At 34.9% G+C, this 17,859-nt stretch overlaps 2 protein-coding genes across 3 annotated transcripts; one reads left to right on the top strand and one right to left on the bottom strand.

Moving 5' to 3' along the window:
* Nucleotides 1-4,590: 4,590 nt before the first annotated feature.
* LOC134236394 (coadhesin-like) lies at nucleotides 4,591-6,331 on the bottom strand. 2 transcript variants are annotated; one of them, XM_062718565.1, is made up of 4 exons: nucleotides 6,001-6,331; nucleotides 5,600-5,796; nucleotides 5,063-5,216; nucleotides 4,591-4,750 (listed from the first exon to the last, which is right to left on the bottom strand). In XM_062718565.1, the coding sequence occupies exons 1-4, from the start codon at nucleotides 6,062-6,064 to the stop codon at nucleotides 4,665-4,667; spliced, it is 501 nt and encodes a 166-aa protein (XP_062574549.1). In that variant the 5' UTR covers nucleotides 6,065-6,331; the 3' UTR covers nucleotides 4,591-4,664. The 2 variants fall into 2 exon arrangements, 1 of the variants encoding a protein (XP_062574549.1); XR_009985607.1 differs by lacking the exons at nucleotides 5,600-5,796; nucleotides 6,001-6,331 and having other exon boundaries at nucleotides 4,908-5,190.
* A 127-nt stretch (nucleotides 6,332-6,458) lies between these two features.
* Nucleotides 6,459-17,265, top strand: LOC134236393 (uncharacterized). The gene is made up of 8 exons (XM_062718564.1): nucleotides 6,459-7,011; nucleotides 8,095-9,377; nucleotides 9,826-9,913; nucleotides 13,215-13,265; nucleotides 14,571-14,750; nucleotides 15,026-15,219; nucleotides 16,803-16,950; nucleotides 17,086-17,265. The coding sequence occupies exons 1-8, from the start codon at nucleotides 6,954-6,956 to the stop codon at nucleotides 17,172-17,174; spliced, it is 2,091 nt and encodes a 696-aa protein (XP_062574548.1). The 5' UTR covers nucleotides 6,459-6,953; the 3' UTR covers nucleotides 17,175-17,265.
* Nucleotides 17,266-17,859: the final 594 nt, after the last annotated feature.

The following is a 17,859-nucleotide window of genomic DNA, read 5'->3' as shown; positions in this document are numbered from 1 at the left end:
TCTATTTTTAGTAACCACGGCAACACCGTTCATCGAAATCAAAAACCGATACATAGAATTATGTATCTTGTAGCCTACTTGTGTGCCAAGTTATATTGAAATCAGACCAAAACTGTAGGAGGAGTAGCATTTTGAAAGAATTTCACAGAAATTTCTATTTTTAGTAACCACGGCAACATCGTTCATCGAACTCAAAAACCGAAAAGCAGAATTATGTATTTTAGTGGAGTCTACTTGTGTGCCAAGTTATATTGAAATCAGACCAAAACTGTAGGAGGAGTAGCATTTTGAAAGAATTTCACAGAAATTTCTATTTTTAGTAACCACGGCAACACCGTTCATCGAAATCAAAAACCGATACAAAGAATTATGTATCTTAGTGGAATCTACTTGTGTGCCAAGTTGAAAAAATTGTTTACAGACAGACGGGCAGACAGAAGACAGACGGATAGCTAGACTGGACGGACGCCGGACGCATTACTATCGCATAAGCTCTTCTGGTCTCTGACCAGTAGAGCTAAAAATTGTTAATTAATTACTAAGTATATATTTTAACAAACAATAAAAATTTTCAAGACTATCATGACGTTTCTCACTTTTAATTTGCAACAAGAATACATGTATTATCTTAAACCCCTTTTCTTGACCAAAAGAAATGTCATGGGACGACAAGGGGAAGTCGGAGTAGACATGCAGGGACAACGATAAGAGACAAAAGGGAGTGGACTGGGCAGTCAGGGATAACGACAGTGCAACATAGGAGAAAGTCATGATCAGGGAGTGACTGGAAAATGACAGGGGAACGACGGGATTAGGTTTCACCTCTCAAATATGCGTTAACATTGGTCCTTTCGATGAGATGTTGAGCTGCTTACGTCACACAGTGGGCGGGATCAGCTTTCTTTTTTTGCATCAGGCGTTGGTTTTGACAGCTAGTGAGAAATTTACATCACGGTAGACAGCACAAAAAGGTAGCTTTATATATTTGTCATGCATGTTTGCCTTCAAAGTAAAAGGTGTTGCCCTCGCTGTATAATAAACCTCTATCAATTTTGACTTCTGGTCTAACATTTCATTAAAATTTGTATATTTGTCTTTAGCGTAAGGTGCCACTTAGAAAAGGTTCACTTTTTTTTATTTTTACATTGTGTAAATTTTAAACTTTAAAGTGTAAATTTTACACTTTAATCTGTAAATTTTACACTTTAAAGTGTAAATTTTACACTTTAATGTGTAAATTTTACACTTTAATCTGTAAATTTTTTACATTAATCTGTAAAATTTACACTTTAATCTGTAAAATTTACACTTTAAAGTGTAAATTTTACACTTATTTTGAACAACCTGAACTGCAATAGCTTATGTTTGGACGGTCGATTTGTGATGTTTTACCTCTGACACTTGAGAAAAAGTATTAAACTGAGATGTTTACAATTATTTGTATATTTTTATTTTACAGTTTGTTTATTAGTATATGATAAACAAGGATGGACTATTTCCTCATGGGTCCGAGCATAAGAAATCAGATATCTGCTTTTGTTTCAGTATATATACATGTGTTTCTTTAGTTTTACTATAGTGTACCGAAAAGTTAAAATATATATCTCAAAGATTTTTTTTATTTGCAGTTCAATATATTACGTATAATATTAACCTGTTGGCTTTAAAATGCTGTGTGATCAAAAATTTTAAATTTTACAGATTAAAGTATATAATTTACACTTTAAAGTGTAAAATTTACAGATTAAAGTGTAAAATTTACAGATTAAATTGTAAAATTTACAGATTAAAGTGTAAAATTTACATTGTCATTAAAATGTAAATTTTACAGATTAAAGTGTAAAATTTACAAAAGTGTAAAATTTACATTTTATGAAATATTAAAATTTACACTTTAAAGTAAAATAAAAAAAAGTGGTGTCCACACAACACAACGTTAAAAATTGAGTCTTGTCTTATAATATACCATGCCTTTTATATGTAAGGCAAGAAAATTACGTCGACGTCCGTATTATGATGTCTATCGAACTCGATGATACACAAGATTTAGGGAAAAGGTTTTGGAAAAGTCAAATTGTATCAATATTACAATTCAAAACAAAATAGTTTGTTACAAAAGATTATTTTTAAAAAAACACGCGAGAGTTAAAAAGATGGATATGGAGATAACGAACAGTATTCAATCTTAAAGTCCATTAAACAATATACAAAATAAGAGCAGAGCAAACACGGACCTCCGAAACATTAGAAGTGGGATCAGGTGCCATGGAGGAGTGAGCATCCCCTGCCGACCGGTCACACCCGCCGTGTGCTAGTTGTCATGATCAGGAAATAACGGAAAAATTCCGTCGTCAATTCAGTGTATAAATAATGGACTAACAATTGGTATGAAAAACGTCAGTCAGCATTTGACTCAATGATAAATTGTATTTGCTGTATTACGCTGATAAACGGAAGTAACGTTAAACATAATAAGACCACCTTTAAAAATTGGTTGGTTGCCCTCTACAGCTAGACCGACTGAATAAAAATGTCCCAACTCAAAACTTTTTTTTTTACATTCCAGGTCACGATACTTTTTACTTTTTAGCTCATCTCAACGAAGTTGGGGGAGCTTATGTAATACCCTCGGCGTCCCAGATTAAGGTTAAGTTTTTTGGAGCAGTTTTCTTTTTAAGTAATTCTGTGTCCTATATTGATTATACATGCATGGAAGATGCTTCTAGAGTGTTACATTGAAAGAGTCAAAGTTTCAGATGCTGCAATTTCAGCAAAGGAATGACCAGGTTAATGTTTTTGGAGCAGGTTAACATTTTTGGTGCAGTTTTTGTTGTAGGTCTCATTTCCAAGGAACTATTAGCCCTATGATGACCAAACTTGCACGGATGATACATCTAAGGATGCACATTACCAGGCTTGCTTCGGATGCTGAATATGACCTACATTTTCCGGTTGAGTGAACAGGTTAATGTTTTTGGTGCAGGTCTCGTTTCCAAGTAACTATAAGCCCTATGTTGACCAAACTTCCATGGATGATACATCTAAGGATGCACATTACCAGACTTGCTTCGGATGCTGAATATGACCTACATTTTCCGGCGGAATTAACAGATTAATGTTTTTGGTGCAGGTCTCATCTCCAAGTAACTATAAGCCATATATTGACCAAACTTCCATGGATGATACATCTAAGGATGCACATTACCTTGCTTGCTTCGGATGCTGAATATGACCTACATTTTCCGGTTGAGTGAACAGGTTAATGTTTTTGGTGCAGTTCTCATTTTCAAGTAACTATAAGCCCTATCTTGACCAAACTTGCATGGATGATACATCTTAGGATGTACACTACCAGACTTGCTTCGGATGCTGAATATGACCTACATTTTCCGGTTGAATGAACATGTTAATATTTTTGGTGCAGGTCTCATTTCCAAGTAACTATAAGCTCTAACCAAACTTGCACGGATGATACATCTAAGGATGCACATTACCATGCTTGTTTCGGATGCTGAATATGACCTACATTTTCCGGTTGAGTGAACAGGTTAATGTTTTTGGTGCAGGTCTCATCTCCAAGTAACTATAAGCCCTATCTTGACCAAACTTCCATGGATGATACATCTAAAGATGCACATTACCAGGCTTGCTTCAAATGCTGAATCTGACCTAATTTTCCGGTTGAGTGAACAGGTTAAAGTTTTTTGGGCAGGTTTCATTTTTAAGATGCTATGAGCCCTATAATGACCAAACTTGCATGGATGGTATATCTTAGGTATATCTTATGCTGATGCATTTTCCGGATGAGTGAAGAGGTTAAAGTTTTTGATGAAGGATTCATTTCCAAGTACCTATGAGCTCTTTAATGACCAAATTTGCATGGATGATACATCTAAGGTTGAATTCTACCAGGCTGGCTTTGGATGCTGAATCTGAACTACATTTTTGAGGGATGAGTGAAGAGGTTAAATTTTTATGCATGTTTCATTTCTAAGTAACTATTAGCCCTATGTTGTGCAAACTTGCATGGATGATACATCTTAGGAATGCACACTAATGAATTTGCTCTGGATGCTGAATTCAACATATTATTTTCCAGATAATGGACCAGGTAAAAGTTATGAGTGCAATTCTATTACCAAGAAACGATGAAGAACTAGTTTGAAGTTTTTATATAGGGCTATTCCAAAGTATCAGATCAAAATTGCATAAATTTTGCATTTTTGAATGTACACTTTTTGTTGGGTAATTGTGTGACTTTGGCTTACTTAAAGACAACATTCGTTGAGGTGAGTTCTGTAATCTCTGATTACCTATGTTTATTCCTCCTATCCCGTCAACAAATATGTTGACTATTGTGTAAAAAAAAATTTACCATCTACCTACCGACCCAATGACTTTACCCTGAGTCGGGGGAGGACACTATATCCAACCACAAAAGCAAGTCCCCAGAAATCAATAATTTTTTACCTCAAACCTCGAATATTTGATCCTACGAAAATATTTTTTATTACCGTATTGTAGATTTTAAAGAAGTTGTGTATTACTTTTGGATCAAACCTCGTATTTGAAAAAAAGACAAACAATTCATTCTATCAACTTTTTTTTTATCAACCATAAAAGTATAAATGACATTAATTTAACAAAGCAATAAATGTTCCTGATCAGGTTTTCAACACAAAGACTCTCATTATTATTATCCCAAAGATTGACAAAATGCTGGTCACAGATTTCGAAACGAGGTTAATATCTGAAAAAGAAAGAAATTATTGCAATTTGCTTTCTTCAAAACGTTGTCTCGAATAATAGAAAAGAACTAATCTTCATTATCCCTCCGAAAAAAACCTCTCACCCCCAGCAAAGAGTAAAATTTTCATATGAGAAGATTATATCAATTGACGAAGTACCAAAATGATATGAAAAACAAATGACACTGGCTGGCTTATAGGCTAGTTCATTTCATCAATCTTCAGCGACATTACCAATCATTTTAGCTTTCAGATCTAAAATAATATCAGTTTAACAGTCTCGGAATAGGACAAAAAGTCGTGTGTGAGCTTACCGGCGCCATTGTCGCTGCAGACGGTCGGACATCCGGCCACGGTCGGATCTTCGTCACTTCCGTCATCGCAATCATTTTTTCCGTCACATCGGAAGCTGAAATCAATGCATGACATCGATCCCGTCTTGCAACCAAAAAAAGTCCAAGTGCAATTCTGTAGTGGAAAATTAGATACACATGAAATAATTAAGTCTATCAAAATAAAAGCTCTAAATGAGCTATGTATATACGCTCAGACGTTTTGCTACAGTACTATTATACTTAAAATTTTCGTCTGAATTTCTAGTACATTGTACATGTAATATGTTACTAATATATTAAAACTTGTTTATATATTTCTTTTATCAAAAAATTATAAAAACTATGAATTTAGCGCGTATTTGACATATATCTTGGCAAATGTTTTGTTCAAAATGATTTTCTGTTCTGAGGCTTTAGAGGCGCATAGACGCATTATTTACGCTTTTGAAAGATATTTATAATCGAAGTATTCTAGCTACATCATTTGATTTAATGTTTTGATTTGTTTAGACTCACTCGCTCCAGATTTCCAAGTATAGAGGGATAACATGTGACGTCAAAACAGGTTTTGGCCTCCAGTGCATCCCCAGGACACGTGGATCCGCCACCAGAGGGCGCTGGATTATTACAGGACCGGGTCCTCTGATGTGTCCCCATACCACAGGTCACAGAGCATGCTCCGTAAGATGACCACTGACCCCAGTTACCGTTTACTAGTGTGGGGATAAACTAAACGTATTTTTGTTGCAGCTTATTGAAAATTCTTTAATTAATTACTTTGATTAATTGAAGATAGTAAGTTTTAACATAATGATCATAAATTTTTATGTCCATGATATTTCCCAAAACATCCTATTTCTCTTTTCAATTTTTTATTTCTTTTAAACTGTTAAACCTGAATAAAACGAATACCTTACCAGTTTGACATTCGGTGGTACCCAATAAAAACAGGAGTCCCAAACAACATAGAAGTTTTGTCATTTTGTGGGAGCTGCTCGAGAAAAAAGAAAAATACCCTGGTCATAACAAGCACAAATAAAGACGGTAATGCTTATTTAGTGTTTCAAGAAATTTAAGAGATCACATAATATTTCAAAAACCGACCTACCCCATCCCCAACTAACCTGTTATGTCAAAGAAAGCTTCCTGTGCATTACGTTTGTGAACTTTATGTGTATTATAACTATGAAACAAGTGGAATTGTTTAGGATCAGTCAAAACATACATATTTAAACTAAGGATTTCTTAGATTAGTGCGCTTAAACTTAGAGTTCAGAAAAAATTAATGGCTTCTCTAAGTGACAAAGCCTTTATATAAACAACAGTAAGTTTCAATTCATTAAACACAATCCAAAAAAGTGAAATGTGCTTCATTGCTTGCACAGATGTGCATATCTAACGCAATTATTAAAATTTATTGGACACACTTTTTAAGGCATTTACTTGTGATTTAACATTAATCTTATTTAAATTAAAGTATTTTAATTCTTTTAGAAATGAATTTAACACCAAGTACATTTCTAGTCTTTAATTCTTGTAAATATTGACACTAAGGAAAAAGGCCTTTAATCATCAGACACACGACCATTATTATATTTTATTTATATCTATCTAATATCTTTTGACAAAGACCATAAATATTTGAACTGATACTGTGATACATTCGTCATGCCACATTAGTACAGGAGTGCGAATACACCGCTGTGTTCTCATTTCTTCTCGAAGTATTTGGAGGAGTTAATATTAAGGTATGAAATTTCCTTACAAAACAGCTTAAACGTAAATGTCATTGCAATTAAATAAATCGGTAATTTTCAATCTAGATTAATGTTTGATGCAATCCTTTCCCTCTTTTTTCCTTGTCCAGTAGATGGCGCTTCCATTAATCGTTGCTGTATCCCTCCTCATCTCCTCAGCTGTAGGAGGAGGTAGGTATTTTCTGATTTGTTGTTTGGCACTAAATGGCGCTTCAGGTAGTCGTTGCTGTATCCCTCCTCATCTCCTCGGCTGTAGGAGGAGGTAGGTATTTTTGTGTTTTGTTGTTTGGTAGGTGGCGCTTCCGTTAATCGTTGCTGTATCCCTCCTCATCTCCTCGCTGTGTAGGAGGTTTTGTTGTTTGGTAGGTAATCAATGGTATTTTCTGTGTTTTCTTGTTTGGTAGGTGGCGCTTCCGTTAATCGTTGCTGTATTCCTCCTCATCTCCTCGGCTGTAGGAGGAGGTAGGTATTTTCTGTGTTTTGTTGCTTGGTAAATGGCATCCCTGTTAATGGTTGGTGGATTGCGTCTTAATCTATCCAATAATGAGAGTAAAAATACGCTTATTGTAATTTCGATGAAGGATATGGAGATAATGAACAGTATTCAATATAAAAGTCCATAAAACAATACAAAAATAGGAGCAGACCAAACACGGACCCCCAAAACATCAGAGGTGGGATCATGTGCCATGGAGGAGTGAGCATCCCCTGCTGACCGGTCACACCCGTCGTGTGTTCCTTTCCTTGTCATGATCGGGAAATAACGGGAAAATCCGTCGTCAATTCAGTGAATAAATAATGGACTAACGATTAAAATGAAAAACGTCAGTTAATTAGCATTTGACATAATGATAAATTGTATTTGCTGACAAGGTCATGGTATCGCTAAAGAACTTACGAAATGATGACTTTAAACGAGACTGCTGATATTCTTGTTTAAGCGACTTATTTGTCTATAATTCACCTCTTTTTAGAAATTGTCCATACGTACAGCATGCTCCTTTTGCGTATCGAATCATTTGAGAGATATAAACCCCGTATGCAGGTGTTTAAGGTATATTGTTGCATCAGTAAGGGAAGTTAAGCTTGGTCGTTAGATTACCATTAACGTCTTTTTCAAGTGAAATATCCAAGTATGAAACAGATGTTTCAGACTCAGTGGTATCTTTTATCTCAAGCACATCAGATTATATCGTATGGACATAAGAATGGAAATTAACATTGTTAATTGACAGTACGTAAAATCGTTTGTAGGTCGAGATAACTTGGGTACTGAATTCATCCTGGGTTTCATGGAGAACAAGATTTCCGGTTCAGCGAACAACATTGAACTGTTTGTCACGACCACATCGAACACTCCCGCTGACATCACAGTTACCACGCCCCTGTTTGACCCCAGCTTCTCTGAGACTACAACTGTCAGCCGAGGTAATATCAAGAAACTGGAGTTAACAAACAATATCCGAGGCTCCGGCACAGCAGTGGAAAACAAGGGTGTTCGAATAGTCTCAACCCAAGAAATTACAGTCTACGGCGTAAACAAAGAGATGTACTCTACTGACGGCTTTGTTGCTTTCCCGGTAGATGCCATTGGTTTAGAATATGTTCTTGCCACTTGGAAAAGCGAGGCCGTGTTCATGATCATTGCTACTGAGGACGGGACAACAGTCCAAATTACCCTTTCTTCTTCCAACCCTACCGCTACATCGATCACTTACAATGGGGCTACGTATTCTAACGGCCAGACCCTCTCGGTATCTCTCAACAAATATCAAACTTTCCACGCTTTTTCTTCCTCGGGGGACTTTACTGGAGCAAAATTGGTATCGAACAAAGTGATCACTGTTATGACCGGAAATAGAAAGGTTGCCGTTAAGGACTCCATGACGAGGTCTAGCTCCGACCATTTAGTAGAACAAGTTCCCCCTATTGATACACTGGGTAAAGACTTCTTCACAATCAGTACACCAGATAGAAATATTGGAGATTACTTTCGCATCATAGCAACTGAAGACTCTACAGAGATCTCCTTGGCCGGATCGGTTTACACCACCATCAATAAATATCAATTTACGGAGCTGAACGTGAATACAGGCGATTACAAAAGTATCACTTCTAACAAGCCGGTAATGGTCACCATGTTTGGGAAAACTATCAGCACACAAACCGGTGACGGTCCGAATGGAGGAGACCCTCAATTCAGCATTCTCCCCGCCGTTCCACAGTTTCCGTCAGACTACACATTCAGCACGATCCAAACTCCAACTGGAGACTTCAAAAACTATCTTGTGGTTGTAATCAAAGATTCTGCCAAGAATGATCTAAAACTTGACGAACAGAGTCCATCAGGTGTAACGTGGTCCCCCGTTAGTGGATCTTCCCAAAACCTTGTGGTGGCCACTTTCAAAGTGAATCCAGGTTCCCACTCTATCTACAACACCAAGCCGTCTGCCACTTTCCTAGGTATGGCTTTTGGTAACGCCCAAACCAACTCCTACTCGTATGCTGCTGGGACTCGCCTCGCACCCATCAATGGGGTAAGCAAACATGACGTAAATAAATGCGTCCCCCGCCCTAAGAAGGAACGTATAATGTCACACATAACAAGCAAGTTAACAAAATTGCAGACACATTGTAGACATACTATAAATATGAAGAACAAAGCTTTTGTAAAGATAATGTACATGTATGCAATAAGCTGTGCATCATAAGGCTAAATTACCACTATTTTGAAAATATATACATATATACAGAAAATTTGGAAGTTTGTATTGAAGAACCAAGGGTAATGTCAAACAGAAGACAAGAATTAATGTACATTGTATTACACATTAAGACACCGAGAAGTGAAGTTAATGATCAAAATATCCCCCAATAGTAAAATTTCTCCATTGCTCTACTGGTCGAAGGCAGTATTGATATTGATATGTTAATATGTACTTCAATATATGTCCCGAAGCTCACTTTCTGTTTACTTTTAAACAGCCTTGCACGCCTTCTTCTACCGTGGCTGGTGACATTGTAGATAACGACTGTGATGGCTGGATTGATGAAGAGGAGAGTAATGGAATAGGTAAACAACTACAGAATAGAACTAGGGTTGGGATAGGTAAAAACAACTACAGAATATAACTAGGGTTAGGAATAGGTAAAAACAACTACAGAATAGAACTACGGTTAGGAATAGGTAAAAACAACTACAGAATAGAACTAGGGTTAGGAATAGGTAAAAACAACTACAGAATAACACTAGGGTTAGGAATAGGTAACATAGCTACAGAATAGAACTAACTAGGGTTACGAATAAGTAACATAGCTACAGAATAGAACTAGGGTTAGGAATATGTAAAAGAACTACAGAAGAAAACCTATGGTGAGGAATAGGTAAAATAACTACAGAATAAAACTAGGTTAGGAATAGGCAAAGTGTATAACTCAAAAAGGGTTTGGAATAGTTAAAAACAGCTACAGAATAGAACTAGGGTAAGGAATAGGTAAAACAACTACAGAATATACTTAGGGTTAGGAATAGGTAAAACAACTACAGAACAGAACTAGGGTTAGGAATAGGTAAAACAACTACAGAATATAACTAGGGTTAGGAATAGGTAATAAAGCTACAGAATAGAACTAGGGTTAGGAATATGTAAAACAACTACAAAAAAGCACCTATGGTGAGGAATAGGTATAAACAAGTACAGATTTATAGAATTAAGGTTGGGAATAAGTGAAACAATTAAATAATAATACTAGGGTTAGGAATACTAGTAAGTTAAACAACTACAGAATAATACTAGCATTAGGAATAAGTAAAAGAACTAGTGTTACAGATTAGAACTCAAAAAGGGTAAGGAAAAGGTAAAACAACTACACAATAGTACAAGGGTTGGAAATAAGTAAAACAACTACAAAATAGAACTCATTAGGAATAGGTACAACAAGTCCTGAATAAACTAGGGTTAGGAATACTATTATTAGGTGAAACAACTATTGAATATAACTAGGGTTAGGAATAGGTTAAACAACTACAGAATAACATTAGGGTTAGGAATAGGTGAAACAACTACAGAATGACACTAGGGTTAGGAATAGGTGAAACAACTATAGAATAACACTAGGGTTAGAAATAGGTGAAACAACTATAGAATAACACTAGGGTAAGGAATAGGTGAAACAACTATAGAATAACACTAGGGTTAGGAATAGGTGAAACAACTATAGAATATAACTAGGGTTAGCAATAGGTCAAAAAACTACAGAATAAAACTAAGGTTAGAAATAGGTGAAACAACTACAAAATAACACTAGGGTTAGGAATATGTGAAACAACTATAGAATAACACTAGGGTTAGGAATAGGTGAAACAACTATAGAATAACACTAGGGTTAGGAATGGATAACAACATAAACATAGAAGAACTTAGAGAGGGCTAAGAACAGGTAAAGCAACTACAGAATAAAACAAGGGTAAGGGATAAGTAAAACAACTACAGATTAGAGTCAGGAAGGTTAGGAATAGATAGAACAACTACAAAATAAACTCAAAAAGGGTTTGGAATAGGTAACATAAGTACAAAATAGAATAGAGGTAGGGTTAGAAATACTGTGGTTTCATCAATTTTCGTTGCCATCAATGATCGTGGACTCTGTAAATCAGATGTTTTCGAGAATATGTAATTTCGTGGACAAATGCATTGCCTATACAAATGAATAACATATTTCTTAATTCAATGAACATTGAATTTTGTGGATCTGCTCAACAATGAAATCCTTGAAAATTGGTCCTGAACGAAAATTGATGAAACCACAGTAGGTAAAACATATACAGAATAAAACTAGGGTTAGGAATAAATAAAACAACTTCAGAATAGAACTCAGAGAGGGTTAGGAATAGGTGAAACAAATACAGAATAAAACTAGGGTTAGGAATAGGTGAAACAACTATAGAATATAACTAGGGTTAGGAATAGGTGAAACAACTATAGAATAACACTAGGGTTAGGAATAAGTGAAAAAACTATAGAATAACACTAGGGTTAGGAATAGGTGAAAAAACTATAGAATAACGCAAGGGTTAGGAATAGGTGAAACAACTATAGAATAAAACTAGAGTAAAGAATAAGTAAAACAACTACATGAACTGTAACAGTCTAGAACTCAAAAAGGGAGAGAAAAAGGTTAAACAATTACGGAATAGAAAAAGGGTTAGGAATAAGAAAAACAACTACAAAACAGAACTCAGAGAAGGTTAGGAATAGGTAGTATAAGTTCAGAATAAAACCTAGAAAGAGTTAGGAATAGGTAAAAACAACTACCTACTGAATAGAAAAAGGATTAGGAATAAGTAAAACAACTATAAAATAGAATTCAAAAAGGGTTAGGAATAGATAAAACAACTATAAAATAAAACTAGTGTTTGGAATAGGTAAAACAAGTCTACGGAATAAAACTAGGGTAAAGAATAAGTAAAACAACTACAGAATGTAATTCAGAAAGGGTTAGGAATAGTTAAAATAAGCGCAAAATAGATTACAGATATGGTTAGAAATAGGTCAAAGAACTCTACAGAATAAAACCAAGAAAAGATTAGGAATTGGTAAAATAACTACAGACCAATTATAAAGGAAGCATTACGTTGTTCTCGCTTTGTTCGTGCGCATAATACATGTACTTAGTTCTTTCCCTCTCCTTGTAATGATCTATTAAAGTTAAATCTCAGAAGAAGGATGGGAAACAGAAATGGATATGAATGTTTGAACATTTTCACTGAAGAAGAGCACTGGATTTAATTTGTTACAAACTTTGCGTGTTTATGAATGACTTGCACTTAAATCAATACACACTCTTGCTTAAAAATCCTAAAATCGGTCAATATTTCTGTATGAATTTCATAAAATGATTTATATTTATATGAACAGAGCATAACATATCACATCTAGTTACATCAACAAAAGGCTTTCAAGACAGCCTCTGATTTGAGATATTATCTTGCTTATAATCTCTTCAATTTTACTGCTTTCGGAATCTTGCGGAAGATAAAAGATAATTGGTCAATGTATTTTGTCAAGATAAAAATACTTTCAACGAAAATCAAAAAAGAATCATGAAATTATAGTTGTTATTAGGTCACTGGAGCCCAGTTAATGTCTTTAGTCTGATAGAGGATTAAATCTATCTACAAGACAGCGTTCTAAGATTACCCCATTCATCTTTATCCAGACTGAAAGCATTTCACGGTGTTCGCCCTTTATGGAATATCTATTATACAACAGTAATAAAAATAGTTCCATGATTAGAAGAATTGTTCTTGGATTGGTCCGATAGTTAGAGCACGGCTAAACGTATTCTTTATGGCTATTTTTTTCTTTTTCCAGATGACGACGGCGATGGATCCATTGATGAAGATTTGGCCAACCTCCCGCGAAGTATGAAAACAATTTTACTGTCAAGATTATAATTATCCTTATATCTTTCATTATTAATTTGCACGTCGATATGAAAGATTTGGATGTTTAAATTATTAGCATTTCTAAAAATAAACTAAAAATATTACTTTATCTCAATTAATAAGGTAAAAAAAAATAAATCATTTGTTTTTAAATTCATTTCTGCATAAGCTATAATATAACTGGTGAGTCAATTCTATGATTCTTGTGTGCAGTATTCCTAATCTGTGCATCTTAAGATTTTTCAGTAATTATGTAGACTTATGCTATTTAAAATTTGGCTTTAGTTCAACGTCCCTCCGAGAACTTTTCGCTTATATTGCTTGTGGATGGGTGCCAAATTAGACTTAATATACTCGGCACATACTGCGATTACACCATGGAGATCTTTTCCTGTCTGCACCTACAGCAACAAGCAACTTCTGTTTATACAGTCTCATCAGAAGGACTGGTCTCAACGTCCCGCAGTGGGATTCGAAACTGCGACGTAAGGATCAACTCCTTACTTTGAGACTCTAGAGCAGATGCTATAACCTCTGCGCCACGCGGATGGCTCCGAGTAGGGCAGATCACTTAGATCTAATTATTGTTTGGAACTCATGATACAACACATGTATTTCGACATATTTACTATTGGATATACATTTTTATATATTTTGAAAGGCAAACTTTGCAAACAATTTAATTTACTTTGTTTTTCATACGGTAAGAAGGATGTCGAATTGTCTCTATTCCAAATGGTGCATTTTCATTCTCAAGATCAGTCACATGTTGATCTGCGTCAGCCATGTTTGCTTGATTTTTGGTTAACAAACTTTGAAAACTTTTTACTCATATTGGAAAGCGTTATAAAACCGCGATCACTATTTTTGACATAATAAACCCGTACGCTGAGCACGGGTTGGAAGATACCCTTAGTTGTCAAGGATCACGTACTCATATATAGCTAAACGTAAAGACGAGAATTGTACAACATGCCCAAGTTTCTTTTCTACAATTTTTTTATATCAAAAATTCTTAATACATGGTTTATGGAGTTATGTGAGTAAGATGCCGAAAAATCATGTATTGAAAACATAACAAAACCTGGAGCTGGAAATTCTTTTGGTGGCAGTAGGTGCCAAGGATGATTTAAATTCCTGTCGACTGGTCCCAACAGCAGTTTATAGTGGTTCTTACAAAATAAAAGGCCAAGAGTTTATTTAATTTTTCTTTGTTATATTTAAAAGGAGTACATTCTTAGCTGACAGTTGTACATTAGTTTTTGTTTTCTAAACATTACAGTCAACGGAAACTGGGCAGCTTGGGGACAGTGGAGCGCATGCTCACTGACTTGTAACTCCGGAACTGGTTCCCGAAGTCGTTCTCGCACTTGCACAGACCCTGCCCCGGCCAATAATGGCATTGACTGTGTGGGTAGCGGCTCGGAAACTGGTTCATGTACAGTTAATACGCCCTGTCCAAGTAAGAATTTGTCGAAACAAATACATATTACCATGAATTTATGTCTTAAACTATTATTATAAATTTTCGCGCAAGTTGTTACATACATAACCATTTTTTAACAGATTGTTCTCTAGATCCATGTACTCGCAGTAAACATTAAAGAAATCGTTAATGTTGCAACATGTTCAATAAACATTTATTTGGATTAAATAAACCTTGATCTTTTTATTTTCCATTGTATTTCTTGATTTCATTTTTTACTTAATTGTGATATGGCCATATTTATTACGTAGTTGACGGACAATGGGGATCCTGGTCGGCGTGGAATTGTTCTCGAACTTGTGGGAATGGGGTAAATACAAGGAACCGTGAGTGTGATAACCCTGCCCCACAACATAATGGCGCGGACTGTTCTGGTAACAGCACAGAGAGCGGTGCGTGCTGGGCGGGCACCTGTTATCCCTCTGTACTCGGAAATCTGGACAAGGTATTGATATTTAGATTTACAAAGTATATTAGATACACTACACTTTGAAAAAAGGCAATATAAACCCGGCATCTTGTTATTATAGTACTTAGTGCACTCAATAGGTTTGTTGTACTCTTCTAGCTTTGATTCAAGAACATCTCGTTATTTAAATCAACGTCCTATATAATTAATTTTAAGCTAATTTCTTCAAAACAGATTGATTCAAGAACTTGTTTTAAGGTTAAGGTTATGCAGCACCAGAGCTAAGATTGCAACTTGTGTATTTTAAAATTGGGGGAATTTTTTTTAATAACCTTTAATTCAAAGACATATCGGAAGGCTAAGTCATGTTTCTGTTTAACAGAGCTTAATCTTCCGAGTGACTGTTTTAAAGCAAAACTGGTACTTCACATTAGGGCCTGCTTGCTTGGTTTGGTTTGGTTTGGTTTCAAGACCCTGTTTTCTTACGAACTGGTTGGCTCTTAGACATCGCTGAATGTATATGTATGTTGGATATAGAAACGGCCATCCTTTGTCTTTCAATTATTTACAATTACATTTATTATTAAGTATGATTTGACGTGATGCATAAAAAGTACACACACGGTAACCATCTTTTTTCCAAATTACATGTAATTCCGTGGTGTTTATAATAAAGCTTTTATAATAATGCAATCTTCTGGCAATCTAAGTAACTGGTGACTTCCCTTTATTGACTTGATCACGAGATTGTGACAAATGACCGACATATTATTAAGTTGTCATCACAAACTATCAATAATTGTCATTTCTATTAATTCTGTAATAACTTTAGTAGAGTGAATGCATACAATCAATTTATAGCAGATAAACCATGGGCTCAAAACTGTGTTTGCACAACGTTCTGATAAATGAAAACGTTTTTACAATTATTATTCATAGAGAAAACGCTTTGGAACGAGTAGCAACACAATTTCTGTAAAGCATGCAATAAGAGCCTGGGTCCTTGACCATCCTTGTAATACACTGTTTAGATAATATCTGATTTGGCCCAGAATTTATGATCTGTAATATAATTTATCTTTTTAACAGATCAGAAATGATTTTTTCTACTTAGCCCAATAATCTTCATATAAACTTCGAATACAGCCTTCATACGTAGTTGAAATACTTTTTTGGTAATGATTTATATGAAAGATTATAACAATGATCTTTTTCTTCACCAAGAATTACAGACGACCACTTTAAGAGTGAAACTGCAAAAAGCTCATAAAGTGGGAGTAATGGAGAAACAAATGGTCTCTATAAGTCACGTATAATAAAATAATAGTTTAACAATTGTATTGCCTCTATTATGATTTGAATATCAGTTAACTTGAAAGAAAAAAAAAACAATGAAGTCTGCAACATTTTGTTCCACATTTGGATGTGACCGATCAACGGAATGCATTCTCCCCCTTTGCACCTGAACCCATCTCTGGTATTTCCGGGGACCTTTGTTTTATGCCCTGTTTACGGATTAATATTGTATGTAGATTTCACTGTTCGATTTCTTCAACTAATTTTTTCAGTCAAAACTTATTTATAAGGTGCATTTAAACATTTGAATGTTTTATTCGTAGAACTGCACTTCTTCTTCCTTTGGGTGTAAAACCGGTAACATCGACTGTGTGGATATTGAGAAAAGCTGTGATGGCGCTGTTGATTGCACCGACGGAAGTGATGAAGACCCCCAAGTAGCGGGCTGCACACCTGCCTGCAACAGAGCAGGTGCGATCTAGCGTCATTTCTAAATATACGAATAGAATTATAGTTTCTGAGAGAATTATGCAGTAAACGGTTTTGATATAAAATGTCTTACGTTTAAAATTTAATGTAGAAGATTTATATTGTTTTTGTATACAGGTTTCAATGATGGAAGATGCACACTACCGCTACTTGTGTCCGTGTCAGCCATATCCTTTATCTTCCGGAATTGGCGATTGCTTCTATAAACAATTATTTTGTAATCCTGTTTTGTTATATCTTTTATTCTTGTTTTGAAATAAATAATTAACACAAAGTACTATTGCTATTTCTGAGAAAAACCCCTCCATAAAAAATAAATGATTATATATTCTTTTTAACTTTTGTGTCATTGCCCTGATATGGGGAATTATAGAACACGATTTCCCTGTTTTGCTGTTCCTTTTCATAAGATGTAGCTGCAGGTCAATAGTTCAGCATGCGGTGAAGATCTTGTGTTAATGTACTCTAGACAGAATGATTATATCTTTATTCATTAAAATATAAATCATAATTGTACAGGCTTATTAGAGACGTCTATTTAGAGAACATCGTGATAACAGGATAAAACTTGATGGGTGGCGTTTCTACATCGAAACAAACAAACAAGTCAGAAATGATGAGCATTAAAATAATACAGAATGATATGTCAAAGAAAAACATTTTGAAAGAACGAACAAAAATACTTTATTTGATATATAATAGTATATCAATATAATTATTAGGGATGTCAATATTTTTTTTATTCATCGTCTAAATTTTTGATAATTTTTTTTTAAATGACACCAAAAGTTTTTTTTTCTCATTATTCTCTTTAAATGTTTGTAAAACGCTTGATGATTTTGATAAATAAAATATGTTCATTTTGACAGTCTCAATAGTAACACATACATG

This window comes from Saccostrea cucullata, unplaced genomic scaffold (assembly GCF_032062105.1).
Source record: "Saccostrea cucullata isolate Sc308-1 unplaced genomic scaffold, CSIRO_AGI_Scuc_v1 ctg270, whole genome shotgun sequence".
Classification (NCBI taxonomy): domain Eukaryota; kingdom Metazoa; phylum Mollusca; class Bivalvia; order Ostreida; family Ostreidae; genus Saccostrea; species Saccostrea cuccullata.
This window is presented reverse-complemented; position numbering and strand designations above follow the sequence as displayed.